Source organism: Zalophus californianus, chromosome 11, assembly GCF_009762305.2.
Source record: "Zalophus californianus isolate mZalCal1 chromosome 11, mZalCal1.pri.v2, whole genome shotgun sequence".
NCBI classification, from domain to species: domain Eukaryota; kingdom Metazoa; phylum Chordata; class Mammalia; order Carnivora; family Otariidae; genus Zalophus; species Zalophus californianus.
The window spans coordinates 78,326,317-78,346,384 of NC_045605.1; the positions used below are offsets into that span (position 1 = coordinate 78,326,317).

The 20,068-nt window shown below is 36.8% G+C and overlaps 1 protein-coding gene and 1 pseudogene across 5 annotated transcripts in view; one reads left to right on the plus strand and one right to left on the minus strand.

Moving 5' to 3' along the window:
• The window catches only part of LUZP2 (leucine zipper protein 2), a 474,590-nt gene that overhangs the window by 341,080 nt on the left and 113,442 nt on the right, over nucleotides 1-20,068 (plus strand). For all 5 annotated transcript variants that reach the window (XM_027580791.2, XM_027580792.2, XM_027580793.2 and 2 more), the window contains one exon: nucleotides 14,686-14,748. In XM_027580791.2, coding sequence (XP_027436592.2) covers nucleotides 14,686-14,748 — 63 coding nt within the window. The remainder of the gene's footprint in view (nucleotides 1-14,685; nucleotides 14,749-20,068) is intronic.
• On the minus strand, nucleotides 11,755-12,299 carry LOC113914342 (annotated as a pseudogene).

A 20,068-nucleotide genomic window follows, 5' to 3' on the forward strand; every position in this document is an offset into this window, starting at 1 on the left:
ATAGTGACATAATTTCCTTTCAAAGGAGAAAGTCTGTACAGCACCACCAGTCACTCTTCTCACAGCTTGCCCAATCACTTGGAGTGCAATTGCTGTAGCAGGATTATTAAGTTTTAAATAACTCGGGAAGGATACTGGCAAAATACTTGCTATTTAAGGTTTATGAGCACACTTTCGGATAAGACTGAGCAAATTTGTGCTTAAGAAAATGGTGGCAGCAGATGCATTTGACCCTAAATAAAGCACGTTGTGATTTAAGCATCACATTTTCTTCAAAAATTTCTTTTGATCCATCTGAACTTCTGTAGGGTAATAGAAAACACTAAGCAGTTATCATTAATTTGTTACCAGCAGTGTTAGCCAGGCTCAACCATGGTTTGTGCAGATATCTAGAAGAAACAATCTAACCAGTGCTAAGATCTTAGTACAGTTCAATTTGTTCTATTCATTAAGTCAGGTAGAATCCAGATTACTCTGTAACAAAAAGTGTAAGATTCTCGTGCAAGGAATGATATTAATCATACTGTTACCTAAGAACCAGCATTTGAATCAGTGCAGATTAGGCCCAACTATGGCTATAGACAGAATAGAAATTCTATTTTATTTTTGCATATACCTATGAAATAGACACATCTACCTAATGTTTGAAAGAAAGGAAAACTTCTCATCTTCAGTATTTCCCCTGATGTACCCATATGAAAGCATTCGTGTTTTCTATCTGTAAATACCTTCTTTTTTTTCCTTCCTTTTTCCAGAAGCCACAATTTAAACTTTATCTTGGTGGGGAGGGGAGCTTAATATAGTTCTTAACCTATAACATGCTGGACCTCATGGGAGAATTATGCTTTTCATACACTGTAGAGTGTCCCATATAAAACTGCATAGTAGTTTTAGACAAAGCCTTTCAATTAAAACCTTTCTAGTCAGACATATTCTTATTTATGAAATATGACAACTGGGTTTTTTTGTTTTGTTTTGTTTTTTTGTTTTTTTGTTTGTTAGCCAGATCCAAAATCGAGTCCAGCACTAAGGATTATTATGTCTCAGCCTATGGGTATGAAAGAAACATGTAATTTTAGAATTGTCAGAATATAAATAAGTGAAATCCATCCCTTATATATTTCTCTATGACATAACTACAGGTTTTGAGTTTAATATCCAGTACAAACTTTATTATGTTCATACTCTATAAAGAACATTGTATCTGACATTGAAGAAGGAAATGACCTAAAAAAAAAAAAAACCCTCAGTCACTCTGAAGAGTCCAAAGATTGAAAAGAAAAAGTATGTATTTATAGACATTGAAATAATTTAAAATAAAAATAAAGCTACTCTGGGCGGGGGGATCTCATGTCTGGACAAATTATGCCTCAGCATAATTTGAGGGTTTAACTTAGAATTTCATACCAATAAAAAGGTACAAGTGAATGTGTGTGTATGTGAGAGAGAGTATGTGTGTGGTTAAGAGACACGGATAAAAGGTTGACAGTCTGAAATATATGTCTAATAGGAGTTCTTGAAAAAGAGACTAGAGAGAGTGATGCAGATGCAACATTTAAGTCTGAACATATATTTTAATAATGAAGACAACTATATGTATTGGGTAACTTACATACATTGTGACAGAATGGCAAGAGTCAAGAACACTCCAAGGTTCTTAGAGTTAACAGTCAGAAAGATGACATTGTCCTTAACTAAGAAGACCATAGGTGAAGGAGGATAGGGAAAAAGATGGCACTAATTTTGGATACCTGAGATTTGAGAGATTACGTATGATGGATGAGGTAGCAGTGGACATTGAGAAGAGAGGTCAAGTCAGGAGATATAAATTTGGTAAACCTTGCCAAAGACTGTGTTTAAAGCCATGATCGTGAATGAGATTACTGAGGTAGTGAGGGCAAAGTGAGAAAATGTCAAGTACTCAGCCATGAGTTACTCCAGAGTTGAGATGTCAGAGAAGGAGTGGGGATTGGCAAAAGGCAATTGAAGGAGATTTTTTATAAAGGAAGAGAGAGAGAGAGAGAAAAAAAAAAATCAAGAGTGAGGTATTTCATAAAACAAGTTGAAAATAAACCCAACTATTTCAAGGAGAGGGAATGATCCACTGACAAATGCTGGTGATAAAACAAGAAAAACAAGAACCAGGAATTGTTCCATGGATTTGGCAGCAATGAGATCATTAAATGAAGTTAGTGCACATTTTCTAAAAGTGTATGTATTGTTTATGGATACATACATATATGGAATTATAAATCAAATTTAGGCTGAGGGCATTGAAGAAAACCAAATCTTGTCCGCTGTAACAAGACACATCCCTTATTAGTGGAGACAAATTTATGGCATTGTTTAAAAAAGTCTTTATTCTATTAATGACTCAATCAATTCAGTGTATAAAACCATCAACAGTGCTAATTTATGCAGGCTTGGAGCACAAAAGCAAATGATAAGCTTTTTCTTCCTGCCATATCTGGTGGGTACTTTTCAGCAATCCTAGAAGGAAAAAAGAAACCCCAAGTATTAAATAAATCATCTTCCTTTGAAATTTATGTTAAACTTTTTTGTCTGGCTTGAACTACAACATCAGAGCCTCACTAGTACTATGTTAAAAAGGAATTGCTGACAGCAGTTAATATTTGGCAAGCTTCAATTAAATCATAAATAATAAACTAGGTCCAAATTTATTCTTATAAGCAAGCATTAATGACCTTTAGTCATCAATTGTGCAATGGTAACTGAGTAGCAAAGACTGAACAAAACAATTTTTAAAGTTAATGGTATTAGGTTTAAATGACACAGCCTTGATATGTCTTATGCAGTTGTACCATTTTTATTTCAATGTGGAAATATGTCCTAACACTTTTTTGTTTGTTTGTTTTTTATCCTGGGCCTGAAGAAATGTTGGTAAAACTCTGGGGAAGAAAGCAAGAAAAGAATTCAGGTTTCCCACAAAGTTAAAGACAAGAGAAAAGGAGATCTCATCTCAATTGTAGTTACTCAACTGTGTTCTTAGGATGGAATGACTTTATTGAGCTAGGAATTCTCAGCAATATTGCAAAGAGAGGATAGGAGGTGTCCAAGACTTAACTGGGTAGAGCTGAGGATATTCTCGCAAGTAGTTACAAGTGAATTTTCTGATCTTTCCTCATGATTTCACAACAAATTTACTTTGCCCTACTGCTCTAGGGGCAAAGTTATTTTATAAACCATGCTTTATTGTATTACCTGTTTGGGTTGGATTGATTGGTAAAAATGCATGTATCTGGAATTAAAAATTCAAAGACAAATTTCACATTTATGTACATTTTGGTTGTTGTCTATTACTCAGTAGAAATCGAGGACTTATTTTCTTTCTCTACCTTTCTCTCTCTCTCTCTTCTTCTGTATTTCTCTATAACCAAGGAGAATTTGTAAAAACTATACAGCATGCTGGAGAAGAACATGGTTTTTTGGCGAGTGTTAGACCTGGACTAATTCCAGCTTTGTCATTTCTTTTTTTTTTTTTTTTTTTTTTTTTTTTTTTGAGAATGAGAGAGGAGTTTTTATTTTTTTTTTTATTTTTTTTTCATTTTTTATTGTTATGTTAATCACCATATATTACATCATTAGTTTTTGGTGCAGTGTTCCATGATTCATTGTTTGTTCATAACACCCAGTGCTCCATGCAGAACGTGCCCTCCTCAATACCCATCACCAGGCTAACCCATCCCCCTACCCCCCTCCCCTCTAGAACCCTCAGTTTGTTTTTCAGAATCCATCATCTCTCATGGTTCGTCTCCCCCTCTGACATACTCCCCTTTTCTTCCTCTTCTATTATCTTCTTTTCTTTTTTCTTAAAATATGTTGCGTTATTTGTTTCAGAAGTACAGATCTGTGATTCAACAGTCTTGCACAATTCACAGCGCTCACCGTAGCACAGCTTTGTCATTTCTAAAATGGAGATAATTAGGGGCACCTGGGTGGCTCAGTCACTTTAGCATCTGACTCTTGATTTTGGCTCAGATCATGATCTCAGGGTTGTGAGATGGAGCCCCAGAGTTGGGCTCTGCACTGAGCGTGGAGCCTGCTTGAGATTCTCTCACTTTAGGGGCACCGAGGTGGTTCTGTCGGTGAAGCGTCTACCTTCAGCTCAGGTCATGATCCCAGGGTCCTGGGATTGAGCCCCACGTCGGACTCTGCTCGGTAGGGAGCCTGCTTCTCCTTTTCCCTGTGCCTGCCTCTCTGCCTACTTGTGCTCTCTCTGTCAGATAAATAAATAAGATATGTTAAAAAAATGATTCTCTCTCGTTCTTCTCCCTGTGCTTCTCTCCACCAATCCCTCTCCCCCACTGCGCTCCTCTTCACACTTTCTGTCTTTCTCTCTCTCTCTCTCTCAAAGAAAATAAATAAATAAATAAATAAATAAATAAATAAATAAATAAATAAATAAATAAAATGGAGATGATTAAGAATTTTTGCCTGTAGGGCTGCTATGAGGATTCAGTGAAATAACTTAAATAAAGTAATGAGGATTCAGTGAAATAACTTATATAAAGTACTTTGTATAGTAGCTGGCACAAAATAAGCATTCCAACAAATGATAGTTTAAACACACATATACTCAGCACTCAGTTATTTTTCCAGATTTATTGAGGTATAATTGACATACAACATTGTCAAAGTTTAAGGTGTGTTCCATGTTCACGTGATACATTTATATATTACAGTGTAATCACTATCATAGCTTTAGCTAATACCTCCATCTTGTCACATAATTACCATTTCCTTTTGGTGGTTAGAACATTTAAGATCTTCCTTCTTTAGCAACTTTCAAGCATATGATATAGTATATCTAACTATATATAGTCACAATGTTGTGCATTAGATCCCTAGAACTTACTCATCTAACTGGAAATTTGTACCCTTTGGCCAACATCTCCCCATTTCCCCCACCCCCCAGGTCTTGGTAACCAGTATTCTATTCTCTGATTCTATAAGTTTAGCTTTTTCAGATTCCACATATAAGAGATACCATAGAGTATTTGTCTTTCTCTGACTTATCTCACTTAGCATAATGCCTTTATTGTCCATCCATGTTGTTGCAAACGGTGGGATTTTCTTCTTTCTCATGGGTGAATAATATTCCTGGTGTGTGTGTGTGTGTGTGTGTGTGTGTGTGTGTGTGTCACATCTTCCTTATCCATACATTCACTGACAGACACTTAACAATGTTTCTATGTCTTGGATATTATGAATAATGGTGCAGTAAACATGGGAATGCAGACATCTTTTCAATATCCTGTTTTCATCTCCTTTGGATATATACCCGGAAGTAGGATTGCTGGATCATAGCATAATTCTGTTCTTAAGGTCTTGAGGAACTTCCATACTGTTTTCCATGGTGGCTATACAAATTTGCATCCCCCTGACAGTGCACTGGGGTTCCCTTTTCTCTACATCCTTGCCAACGCTTGTTTTCTCTTCTTGTCTTTTTGATGATAACCATTCTAACAGGAGTGATGTGACATCTCCCTGTGGTTTTGCTTTGTGTTTTTCTGAGACTAGTGATGTCGAACACCTTTTCATGTACCTGTTAACCCTTCATTTGTCCTCTTTGGAAAAATGTCTGTTCAGTTCCTCTGCCCACGTTTTAATCAGATTTCTTCGTTACTGAGTTCTATGACTTTTTTATTCTCCCCATAGAATACTGCCTAAACTATAACTGCTAATAAAACCTAATGGAGGCAAACTCCTATTTTATTTTTCTAAAAAGTGAATCTGATCACGTGACTTCCATGCTACACATTCATTGCTATGGCTTCAGTGGCATACAGGGTCCTCTGTGGCTAACCCCAATCTTTAGTCTCATCTTTCTACTCTCACTGCTACGTTATGCATGATGCCACCGAGCATCTTGTAATTCAAGTGCACCTACTCTCCCCTCTTTCTTGCCTCTTCCTGTTATTAAGCTGACTCCTTTAACACAGCTAAAGACAGCTCAGTGTCACTCCCTGAGTCGCTGCCCCTCCAGAGCCTTTGAGTGCTACTCTTAGCCTCCTTCATGGATTGCAAACTCCTTGAAAAGAGGGATTGTTTTAGCCCCATTCCTAGTACAAAAAAGGTTTTTATAAATGTTGACAAGAATATTAATGCTTTTTTCATAAATTTATTTCTGGAGTGAATGACATTTCATATATTTAGCTACATTTTTTAACCCATCAGAATGAGAGCTCTCTGATAATGGAAGGGAGTTATTAATGGCAGCAGAAGCAGGTTCCGTCTGCAAGAGAATTGTCTATTTTAAAAGAAAAACAAGGCAGACATAGAAAGAAACACGACTGAATGCAATGACTTCCACAATAAATGTTATTTATTGATCAATGAAAGCTCATTAGCTAGAAACTTAACTGCCATCTTCTACAATATATGTATGTTTATATATTTATATTTTATTTATATATGTAATATGTATTTATATTTTTATATATTTATATTTTATTTGTAATGCTGAAATCCTGAAACTTCTGGAGTGCTGTTCTAATCATCAAAAAAAGTTTTCCTTCTTTATTTGTACAAGATGAAGTGAGTTTTATTGAAATAGTGAGATCTAATATTTTCTGAGTGTTCACTATGTGTCATTGTCATAAGTGTTTTGCTTATATAATCTCATTTTAATTAACTGCCCCATTAAGAACCAACTGGTTATGATAGTTGCCTAATTGTATGGATGAGAAAACAGAGGAATTATCAGAGGTTGCAAGATGCATCCAAATTTACAGAGTGTATAAAAAGTGGAATTCAAGTACAATTATTCTGCCTCAAGAACCCAGCTGTGGGGTTCTGTATTATATCCATGCTATTTGAAAAGTGATCTCGTGGGTATGAGATGCAGCACACAGAATAGCTAATTAATTTACTCAGTAAGTTGGAATGTCATGCAATTACCTCTTACTTGATACCAGGAAAAGTCATCAGTTCATAGCCTTCACGTCCTCTCTCAATAGTAGGACAGCAGTCCTTAAGATGCAAGAAATCTAAGAGATGACCTAAATATTCTCCATTATTTCAACATATGTTGACACATAAGTCTAGGGGTTAGATGACTTATACTAGATATTAGAGCTAGTTTGGGGCTAAGCCAAGAATAAAACTCTCATGAAGCACTCTTACATTTTCTAATGAATTAGAGCCAACTTCAATATCTCATATTCTTCCTGAGTTAAACTCAATGAGGAAATCTATTAGCACTTATAAAACTTCTGGTACAACCAATTTAGAATTGAAGTTGGCAAGGCCAACAACACTCAGCTGGGGTATTTGCCATCACTTGGATGATAGCAAGGTTGTCTGGTGGTTTTATTTAAATGTTTATAGAATGATCATTTCATTCACACCTACTCAGTTTTAAATCTTTCTGTAAAATATAAATTTTTATTAAAGTTAGCAATTAGTTCACATATAGATTAAATCATAGCATTATATTTAAACAGGATGATTCAGAAAAAATTAATGAAAATATTTAGTTTCAAGTAAGTGTTTCTCTTGATACCTACATTATATTTTTGTATAATTCAGGAGAACAGCTTTGTCTTTTTGACAAAAGGTACAAGATCTACATTTGGCCTTTTATCTCCATTATCAGTTTGAAACTATTTCATAGACAATTTTATCTCTCTTTATTTTGAAAGTATACTTCTGTATTCTCTGTGGCTTAGAACAAATAAAAAGGCCAAATATACATTTCTTATTTTCCCTACTTTTGCTACAGGTAAGCTTTTCTAAATGGGAGGAAAAAAATCTCCCCTTTATTGACCTCTTTACCTCTTATTTTGAAACAAGAACTGTGGAATAACAGTCTTTAAATTTTAAGGAGTATCAATTATAAAGTGACTTAACAACTTTCCTGAGGTGGGTGAACTGTAAATACTAAATGAAATGTGCACAATGTTGTAGACTACATCCTGATTTCAGAAATAGTAAGAAGTAAAAAAAAAAAAAAAGTACATCTAAGAACTAATAAAACAAACACTCATGATTTAAATTTCAGTCCAGTATCCCAACTCTTTCCTGAGATGTCCTCAATAAGGGACTTTTAGAAAATTTATACAATGTAAAATCTGCTAATATTTTAAGAGCAAAGTATTTGTTACACATTATACCTAAACTATATTGTTTTCTTTAATATGGGATATAAGATTTCCAAGTACTAAATAACTTATTTGAAAGAGCATGCCCTTTCTATAGGCATTTTAAAAACACATTTAAGATGAAACAAATGTGGATCTCAAGCAGTCATATATAATGGTTTCCGAAAATCAGTTTTAGGAAATTCTAAAATAGGAGCTACTTTCCACAGTTAGACACAGCAGTCTGGTTTTATTTTGAATAACACTGGAGGTGTTTTTACTTTTTGTTTACATTTAATTGCACTTTAGAGATATTAACACATGGTTTCGGCTGCCTGGAAGCAGCGGTTTATATATATTTTTAATCTAGAAAATAACATTATAAATGCACATACAGGGACACCTGGGTGGCTCAGTTGTTAAGTGTCTGCCTTCGGCTCAGGTCATGGTCCCAGGGCCCTGGGATCAAGCCCCACATCGAGCTCCCTGCTCCGCGGGAAGCCTGCTTTTCCCTCTCCCACTCCCCCTGCTTGTGTTCCCTCTCTCGCTGTGTCTCTCTCTGTCAAATAAATAAATAAAATATTTAAAAAAAATAAATAAATGCATATACATAATTTATTATATTTGACAATTCTAAGTGGTCCCAGGTTATGACTTTTACCGTGAAAATTCATTGAGACCTCATCATTCCACCTTGTAAATAAGTATAGTGATTTATAGTTGTCACAATAACTATGTTCTGTCTTACAGTCATAAATACCTTGTCATACTTGGTTCCTGTCTACTTTCTGAGCCTTATTCCCCAGACTTTATTCTGCTTGAGATATTCACAAGAAATTCATGTTTTGCTTGATTTTGCTATTACTGGTTTTTATTATTTGCAAGCAGTAATACCTCTTAATACCTAATTTCATTTGAAAGCACTATGTAAAATCTAGACTCAGCAATTTTTGAATTTTTACATTTACATATAGAAAGATTATAGAGATTTACTAGACTTATATCTCTTTCTGTTTTGTAGCCTAGAACATTTGGTGGGTTTGAGCTACCACGTAAACGCTACTGAAAATGTGGTGTTTTAAGTTCCCAGGTAAAAACTAAAACTAGATTAAGCAGATCTATTTCCTAAGATAGATATTATATTACTATCAGATAGGAGTTTGAGATTTATCCTATAGACAGTGGGAAATATTAAATGACATTTTTAGGCAGGGCTGACACATACACAAGCTGGGTTCCCAAGAAGGCCATAGGGACATTTGTTTCATGCTACCCCAAATTTGTACAGCATCCGGTTGGGAAGCATTCCCTAAGTAGGTAGGAAGCAAGGTCTGCCTTCCATTTAGAAAAGGCAAAATAGATGGCCCACATCCTGATAAGTTATGGCATTTAGCATTAGATATAAGCATGGTTATTTGGATGTTCTTTGCTACTCTGAATCCTAAAGATGTGATAGAATTAGGAGATTATGTAAGATAGAGTGGACAAAAAGATGTAAGTATGGTGTCAAGAGAGCCGAAGGGCTGGTGCTGGAAGCATGTAATCGGAACACCCAGGAGTATAAGCTTCACCATACTAGCTTCAGGCAAGTATGAAGCAGGGAAGAAGGGCCAACGCTATCACCAGGATTCAACATTTCTCTCCCCATACTCAAGTGTTCCTTTCCCTTGTTAGGTCGTCTCAGAGGGGTTCTGACTTAGTGATGACTCTCAGCACCTTATCCTTAATAATTCTTGAAAAGAAAAGATTTATATTAGCTTTTCATCAGCAGTGTTTATGTTATTTTGCCAAATCTGCACCAAGACTGATTGGCTGGGCTTGAGTTTTATCCTTATCCTAGATAGAGTGGTTGGGGTTAGAGTCATACCAGCCACATGGAATTAGCATGGAAAAATATTGCTCATAAGAAAAATCAGAGTATGGTTATTAGAACAAGGGATAGCAGAAATGTGACAGGCAGGAAGAATAGACATTTAAACATTTGATGACTCTTTTAATCTACTTTTCTTCGTATTCTCTCAAGTGAGGCATAATCCTAATTGGATCCTGGCATGTTGGGTATAATTATATTTATAAGTTGTTTTAGATCTTATAAAAGCATCATTAGGTTTGATAGGGATGAGATCCACTGTTTAGAGGGTAGATGAAATGACACAAGTCTGCTTACAAAACTGTAAAAACAAAAACAAAACAAAACGGTGTTCTTAATGCCAGAGTGATATCAAGCCATGAATCCTTCTGGAATTAAAGAAGTATGCTCATTAACCATAAGTGGAAAGGTTAAATCAGGGAATTGTCTGGAAGTCAGTATTCCCTCTTCAGTGCTATGTGCCATTCATGTTTCTGAAGAACATGCCATCTGAGAACAATCTTAGTATGGGCCTTGACAAGTCTTCCTTGTGTCCCACAATTGGCCCCTTTGTGGATGACTAATTATTACCCCCAGTTCTGGGTGTATTTCAAATAGTGAAATCCTCTAATCCTTAAGCTTTAGAAATGACAGTTAGCTTGATGGAAACATATTGCTTTACATGGTTTACACAGTTGCCCAGAATTATCAACTGCCTGCACAGATGGTGGACACATATGGAAGCATTGCTCACTTTGGGGTGGTCACCAGGACACCCGTGTTGAGGAGAAGCAGTCTTCCCTGTGCAGTTCCAGGTGAATTCTCCAAGTCCATCATGAGCATTTCCAGTGAAATAAAGTTCTATTCATTGCGTTATCATCTTAGAATTGAACAGAATGGAAAAAAAAAAAAAAAGGAAGGGAAAGAAGGAGGAAAGAAAAAAGGAAAAAAGCTTTAAGTGAAGGTGCAAACTTTAAATAGTATAGGCCACATACCCTAAATTTTAAATATATTGTTAACTGCATTATCATTTCTAATCAAGTTACTCAGATGTGGATGGTTTGTGTTGGTATGTAAATCTTCATATCCAATACAGTTCACCTATCTTGTTTCAATTTTATTTATCTTATTTTTTTATTTTTATTTATTTTACTATTATTTTTTAATCCATAAATTCATTTAATTTCCACCCCCTGAGCTATTCCACAGGAGCAAGCGGGGTGTGTGTGGACGGGGAACATTGTAGCAGTGACTTCCTGAGTTGTCATGCGCTAAGGACCATGCTCATACTGAACACAAAGCTGTCTACCAGATTAGAGAGACGAATGATATTGGAGAAATGTACCATTTTTTCTGGAACTATTTGCAGGGAGGTCCTGCTGCCATGTCATAGACCAAGCCTTGTCTTTCACCTCCAGTTTGTGTAGGATGCTCTGGGTATCCACATGGTGGCCCCAATGGTTTTGTGCTGAAAAGAAAGCTAATATTTCCCAGATGTCACTAGCAGTGAAAGAGCTAAAGGGATGATTACATTGTTTATGGAAGTCAGGGGGGCTCCTGTGGAAGGCAAATCATGAGCAGATTTGAAAAAAAGTTCTCTTTTTCAAACTGAAGTTTAATGAAAGGATAGATTTCTTCTCTCTGGAGGCTGGCCTTTTTCACTTGTAAGGCTGGCACTGGCATGTCCACAATCTGGGTGTGTGGGTGTGGGGTGGGGGAATACATTTTCTTATAGTGGGCTGATCTGGGAGGCAGGTTGAAGAACAGTCCCATGCTTCTGGCTGTCTGGGCAGAATTGCAGTCCTACACAGCCAGTTCCTGAGGATGGGCCAGGTATGTGTCATGCTGGAGGAGACTTAGGAAGGGTTTCTATTTCCCGTTAGGCTGAGGCTCTAGAACCATGTGCCCAGTGGAGTAGGTGTGAGAATAGTCGGGCTCTGGAAAGCTGGAATGGGCTGGGGAGGGGAAATGCCACAGCTTGCCAGACTGAATGGAAGAGGTCCTCGCCTGGGACTCTGGGTACTGATCCATAGGCATAGGAACCATTCAAGCTGCAGTTGGTGACAGAATATGTCAAAGATACTTCTGGTTGTGGTTTTGTCCATTGAGAAGAAAAACAGCCGCACTGATTTGGAGACATTTTGTTGTCATTCGTCAGGATCACATCTTCACTCTGGCTTAAGGGACTCACTCCCTGGGGGCTCTTGACAGTGCTCAAAGCTCTAGAGGTATTCATCCACCGTGCTGCTGCTGGCCCCTTGAAAATAGGTGAAAAAGGCACACCAGAAATTCCGCTCAGTCTTTATAGGTCTCTGCACCTCCACGGCAGTCTTCCCTATTTCTTCCATTTCGAGTGACACAGGTGACAGTGTAATTCCTGACCATCACCTAAGACAGCAAGATGCTCTGGCTGGGCAATGGTGCGCTGTGAGGACCAGAGCTGCCTGGCCCACTTTCAAGCAGCTCAGAGTTAATTTTAATTTTTTAGGTAATTTAACTTTTTTTAAAGATTTTATTTATTTTAGGGAGATATAGAGCACAAGCAGGGGGAGGGGCAGAGGGACAGGGACAGAAATGATCCCAAGCAGCAAGCAGACTCCACACTGAGCGTGGAACCCGACATGGGGTTCCACACCAGGACCCTGAGATCATGACCTGAGCCGAAATCAAGACTTGGATGCCCAACCAACTGAGCCACCTAGGCGCCCCTAGGTAATTTAACTTTTTTTGAGATAGATTTTGACATAGAAAAGGGCATGCCAAATTAGTATAGAATGTTCTTGTCTATCTTTGCCCCAAACCTCTAATACAGCATCATACAGAGTGATAATATAATTATTGAACCAGAAAATTAACATTAATACAATACTATTAAACAAACTATAGACCTTATTTAAATTCCATGTCTTTCCACTAAAAGACTATAACCCTAAAAAAGATGAAAAATCTGGGCACCTGGGTGGCTCAGTCAGTTCAGTGTCCTGCTCTTGATTTCACTTCAGATCATGATCTCAGGGTTGTGAGATCAAGCCTCGCATGAGGCTCCACACTGGGCAGTGGAGCCTGCTTAAGATTCTCCCTCTAACTCTGCCCCCACTCCCCCCTGCTCACATTCTCGCTTTCTCTCTCTCTCTCTCTCTCTCTCTCAAAAAAAAAGATGAAAAATCTAAGTGAATATTAAATCTCTAGAGATAATGAAGATATTTCTATGTGTATAAAGATGATAGGAGAAATAGACCATTTATGAGAAAAAATTAAGATTACATATGTCAAAAATATCATAAATAGACACAAACAGAAGGATATTTTTTTAACCTACGATCTGAGCAACACTGCAGATTTAGAACATCGGTATTCATCCCCTTGTTATAGTTTACAGTTTTTCTCAATATAGGGATAATATATATTAAATTCCCTTTAAAAACTCTAATCTCGTGCTTTGTTGTATGATGAATATGAATATTTGCCAAAAAAATTACTTGAGTGAATCAAGATAACTCCTCATTTGTGTAAATCATTTCATAGTACTAAAATTCTAAGAAATGAGTTTTTTAGAATTTCAGCTCTTCGCTAAGGAAGAAAAATTAGCCAAAGGCTTCTTTCAAACTGAGGCAGCTGTATCCCCTCCCTGCATGACAGGAAAATAAAATAGGAAATGATGTTCAAAAGGTGAGAATTATCAGTGAAGAACTCTCAAATTTGATGTATTCATTCAGTTACTCATCATTCAGTTATTCATTCTGCATAAATTGTGTTCAGTTTGCTCATAGTGCTCATCAGACTGACTCTCTTTAGAGTCATTATGCATGAGATGTACTTTACCACTACATGGTTTGCTCCTGTGGAGACAGTACAAAGTCTGAATCCTGTGGGTTTCTGTTCTCCTTTAAGTTTTCTGTTCTCCTTTAGCCCGCCTGTCTAAAAGTACCTGAGTTATCAGGACAAAGAAAGAAAACCCTGAGCATAATGAGGCAGATACAATTGAATAGCTGTAAGGGTTTAGATTCAGATGGCTAAGAACACATGGCTTCTATGTCAGAAGTAACAAACATTCATCTATGAATCAAGGTCAATTAGGGTGAGTTCAAAGGATTATCATTATCTGTCCAGACTCAAGCCCAGCAGAGAGAGTACACTTATTGGCCTGAAAAAAGAAATGGCTTCTGAGCATCAAGAAGCCTTTTGAGTATAATTCACAGGCCTCCAGAATATAAGAGGACTCAAAGCTGTAGTCTTTAAAGGGAGTACAGACCCTCATGGGTGTGTGACTACATTATACTAGGATCCAAGGTAACCAGAATCCTAATGAATCATTGAACACTACATCAAAAATTAATGATGTACTATATGTTGGCTAATTGAACATAGTGATTAAAAAAACCCAATGTTTGCTGTTTAGAGATGTGTTTTCAAAAACCAGCATCAACTGCAGATTTGAAACTAAAATTATTTTCTAATATAAAATATGCAGATATAATAAAACAGCATTAAATGTAAGGCCAAATAAAGTTCCATCTTTTCAAATGAGCATGTTAGCGTGAAGATATCAGAATGTTAATTGAATGAAAGAAACATTCTTTTACATGACAGATTCTACTCCCTTTATGCAAATCCATTACATCTCCAATCATGAAGGACTTATACATGAACAAAACAGAGAAATGTGCCTGACATATTTAAGGAATTGTTAATGGTTTATAATTTCTTAGCAATAAACTATGTTTCTTTCATCAGAATAAAAGCTTGAAGAACAAACTCTTGTCAGGAAGCAAGCTGTGTGGCATCCATGCAGAAGAGGTGAGTACATTTTCTAGCTTCAGTGGAATAGAGAGTGCCAAAATATTAGCACCAGATTGTTCTTCCTTAACCCGGAAACCTGGAGACTTCGTCTGTCACTAACATAAATGAAAACACTGGAACAGAAAAATGAAAACAGATTTTAAACTTTTAGGTGTTTTGGGGTGTTTTAAAATTGCATAACCAAAAAAGAAATTAAGCCAGTTAAGCGTTGCTTCCCTAAAGTGATTTTATGTATTCCATCCTTAACTGGATTACCAGGATTTTCTTAATAGCAAATACCTGGAGGTCAATGAAATTTTTATATTTTTTAAAGATTTTATTTATTTATTTGAGAGAGAGAGCACATGAGAGGGGGGAGGGTCAGAGGGAGAAGCAGACTCCCTGCCGAGCAGGGAGCCCGATGCGGGACTCGATCCAGGGACTCCAGGATCATGACCTGAGCCGAAGGCAGTTGCTCAACCAACTGAGCCACCCAGGCGCCCCTGAAATTTTTATTTTTTTGAGCCATCTACTATGTGATGTCTACAAAGTTTTGCAATGACAGTGAAATGTCAGAATGAGGATTCTGGGGTTGACCATAAACTTTAAGAAACAAACAGTCATTGGGTCTACTTGCTAGGCAGGAAAATTGTTTCATGCATTTATTAGTGGGGGGTGGGGGAGTCATTCTGGTTAATTTAGATTTACCTAAAATCAATTTCCATCTGTGCTTTATGATCCCCTGTTTAATGCTATAGACATGTAGCTCATGTAATTCTTAGTGATAGTAATGTGATAGTAAAGACAGTGTCATAGTAAGTCATTCTTTTCCTGGAGGAGAGGAGACCACAATCACTGTGTTAGCTGGATCCTCCAACAAGCACATGAAATATGAGACTCGTTGTGCAAGGGATTTATTAATGGAAAAACCTGTGAATGATAAAAAGTAAGCATGAGAGTCCTCATACCACACATACCACAATGTAGATCTGGTATCTGTTAAAGAAGGGGGAAGGAAAGTGGTATAGATAGAACAAGAACAGTGGCTCACACAAGTTAAAAGTTTAACCCCTTTCCTGTAGTGGTTAGAAGTAAGGCACAGAGCTGGTGAAATACCACTATCATTTTCTAATTGTGGATCTACCTTTTGTTCCAATGACCTTTCCCTGTTACTATCACCTTCTAGCAGAAGGGACAGAGAAGATTACCTGGTGACTCACAAGCATTGCTTTTTAGAAGTCCAGCTAGGAAGAAGTGACACATGTCTCATTGCATCCTATTTGCCAGACGTAGGTCACATGCCTAGCCAAGCTGAATGGAGTCTGGAAAATGTCATTAGGTTGGTGGTCATGCGCTTATCCAGACCTTGGGATTTTTTTTTAGTAAACAAGCTGAGAATACTCCTTGATGGACATGTAAAAGTCCTTGCCACTCAACACTGAAGTTAGAGTCTGACATGAAATATAATAACCTGTTTATAATGCCTTCACAATAATATTGTACATGAAATGAGTACAAATTTTCAGTACATGGAAACTGAAGGTCGATACTCCATAAATGAATAATCAAACTGAATAGCTTGTGAATATGAGCCAGTTTCGTATTTCTTTCATTATACTTTTCTATCTGAATAGACACAGACACTTAACGTTGTTTAATGTACTAGGTTTCTAGAAATATTACATGAGGAATGTGCCGTTTCTGGATATTACTTATAAGAGGGTAAGCAAGGGGAACCAATTTTTGAATAAGTACTATATGGTTTGAAGCTATATTCTGAGATGGTTACCATGTTCTCAGGGTCCCCACAACACTCACGGGAGAGAGATGGCCCCTAGGCAAAGTTGCCTGTGCTGTTTAGAAACAAACAAATGAATAAATAAGCAACAACAATCTGGGTCCACCTGTATTTTTAGTCCCTTAGTTCATGAATGATTCATTTCTTTAAATTCATCTCAATTCCTTAGAGGATACATTATATCTGCATTTTAATTTATGCATTCCTAGATGCTTCATAATATTAGTACTGCATAATGTTGAAATCAGTTTATTTATTTGACCTATCTTTTTATTTATTTATGGAAAAAATTTAGAGTTTAACATTCTGGGAAATAACAGAGGCATATATATATGTTATATTTTTTTTTCCTGTCACAAAAACACTTCCCAAGAATATGGGTAATAAATGTAATTATTTGTTTTAACACCACCACTACCATCAAAACAAAATAGTAATGTCTTCTCTCAGTTTAGGAGCTAAAAAGGAGCTGTCTTCTAAATCAGTGACCCTAAACTATTCATAGATAAACATCCAGATCCCATTGACACCTAATGGATTGCCAGTGTTTTAATTTGCCAAGGCAGAATATTGAAAACAGTAGAGTCTACTGTAAATACCACTACAATCATCTTCACTGTTATTTCATGAAGGAAATGCTACTTGGACATGAATTGTAGAGAAGAAAAATGTCAGAGACTAGCTAAAATATTCTATCACAGGCGCCTGGGTGGCTCAGTTGGTTAAGTGTCTGCCTTCAGCTCAGGTCATGATCCTAGGGTCCTGGGATCGAGCCCTGCATGGGGCTCCCTGCTCAGTGGGGAGCCTGCTTCTTCCTCTCCCTCTGCCTGCCCCTCCCCACCTCCCACCTCACTTATACTCTCTCTCTCTCTCTCTCTATCAAATAAATAAATAAATGAAATCTTTAAAAAATAAAATTAAATGAAAAAATAAAATAAAATGTTCTATCATATCCATCTTCTTTGTCTTCACCTTCTCCTCGCCATCCTTTTATTATACTTACAATCAGCATCATCATTATCACAAACTTAATTTTGCTACAGACTTGTGAAAACTTCATGACTCACAGGCATCAACATGTAAAATGACATTTAAAACCATTAGTTTTAAAAATTACTAAAATCCGGCAACCCTCCTGGGTCCCCTCCCTCCTTGGGAGTTTTGTACTATCACTTCGCAATCACTCAATAAACCTTGCTTTGCTGCCCACCAAAAAAAATTACTAAAATCCCCAATATAGCAATAGCTCAATGGTTTCAAGTTTACCCTTCTGACAATTTTAGCTTTTCAAAATGATGCCCTAGGAAGCTAAAAGAAAACAAAATGTCATGGGGTTTTAGATCAATGTGCGTTACAAAATGAGCTCAACTCAAATTTTGCACTTATTCTTACTGTGCATACTCTCATCAGATCTTTAGATAGGATTTTGATTTTTAACTCACTGAACATTAGAAGATAGCTGGAATATGCAATGCAGAGAAGTGATGACTGTGATGAAAATTTCTAAAAAAAAATTCTAAATAACCTTAACTAAGCTCAGGAAATCTAACTGTTCTTGCTCACTTAGTGCAGCACAAAGATATGTAGCCTTTTATTATATAGTTCCTGAATGAATCACTGCATAACACAAAAACTGATGTTTTAATAATCAATTCAAGTTATGAATAAAAGTTTAAATTATATTCTGTGCATTCAGCATAAATATGCATTAAAATAAATACCCAAAATGGTTAAAATTAGTCTTTTCTGACACTTAAAAAATAGAGCATTAATTATTTGAAAGAGTAGAAGTGAAATTGAGCAAATCACGCACACCATATGTAGTGGTAACCTCTCATTCCCCTTTGATGTTGGTCAACATTCGTTTGGAAAAATAAATAAACTCTGTTTACCTAAGGGACTGTCCTGGCTATAAATGAGTCCTGGACAACAGATTGAAACAGGAGGGAGACAATGCCAATCAACTGTGCATTTGAAGTTGGAGAAGATAACAGAAATGATTTTTTACTGAAATCAGTAGCACAAAATTAGGAATAGCCTCAAAAACCAGCAGATGTCTTGGAGATGAAATTAATGTAACAAGAGAGAGATGCTATGTCTGAGATATCATCATTAGGGGTTACTTGGGGAATTTTGTGCCAGGAGAACAGAGCTGTAATGTAGAATCCTGAAGCAGAAGTATAAATTCAGGAGGCTGGGGGTTTCAAGTGAGAGTTTTTATTCTCAAGAGCCAGGATCAACCCTACACATACAGTGATGGCTCATTGTCTTCTATGCATTCTATCCTGCATTTCACTTTCAGTAAACATATCAAGGGAAAGAGGATGACTTTTTATGGAAATGAAAAAAATAGTAGCTAGTTTATAAAAAACAAACGAATCCTTGCTTCTTCTGGGTATAGAGTTTAATTGCACAGTTCTGAATTGTTAATGAGTCAAATTCTTTCTCCCTGCTTTCCACTCCCCCCTCTCAAGTCACCACTCTCCCCCCTTTACTTTTCCTCTCTCCCTCTTTCCATGTCTTCCTTTCCTTTATTTCTTTTCATTTTATTTTCTTTTTGTTCTCTGTTATCAATTTCCTGATTCAATAGATCCCAGAATGCAGTTGGTTCATGATAGGGATGTCTGTGAAAACTGTTTCTAATAGTAGAGCCTTGTGGTGGTGACCACAGGCAACACTTTGAAGATTCTACTCTAATTGGTGGGCTTCCAGCATTAGACAAGAATTCAGGAATTATAACACCATCTTAACAGTCTCCCACTTGGCAAACTCTCCTATCTTGCATCATTAGACATGTTCTGAATATAACAACAAACTGAACCATAGTATACCTGCAGTTGATTCCGTGAAAGACTCATAGACATTCGGTGTAAGCTAGGAAAATTATAATATTTCAAAAAACGTGAGTGGGCTTCATTTGTTGAAGAGGACCTTCATATCAACACAGTTTATTGGGCTATAATAGTCCCATGAGGATCTTGTGTTTAGTATATACTATGGCCAACTACTTTTAAAATTGAATTTTATTAAGATATAATTTGCATACAATTCATCCTATTTAAGTATACCATTGAATGGGTTTGATCAATGTATATATTAAAGATACAGAACATCATCATCCCCAATATTTTCTCCTGCTATTTTATAATCTCTACCACAAATCCCCAGCCAAGGTCAACTACTAGCCTGATTTCTAGCCCTATCCTTTTGTCTTTTTTAGAATATCATATAAATGGCATTATACAAAAGATAGCTTCTAATGACTGGATTATTTCACATAGTATAATGCTTTTGGGGAGGGTATGTGCTGTGGTGAGCGCTGTGAATTGTGTAAGACTGTTGAATCACAGACCTGTACCTCTGGAACAAATAATACATTATATGTTAAAAAAAAAAAAAGAAGAAGAAGATAGCAGGAAGGGAAAAATGAAGGGGGGGGTAAATCGGAGGTGGAGACGAACCATGAAAGACCATGAGAGACCTCTGAGAAACAAACTGAGGCTTCTAGAGGGGAGGCGGGTGGGGGGATGGGTTAGCCTG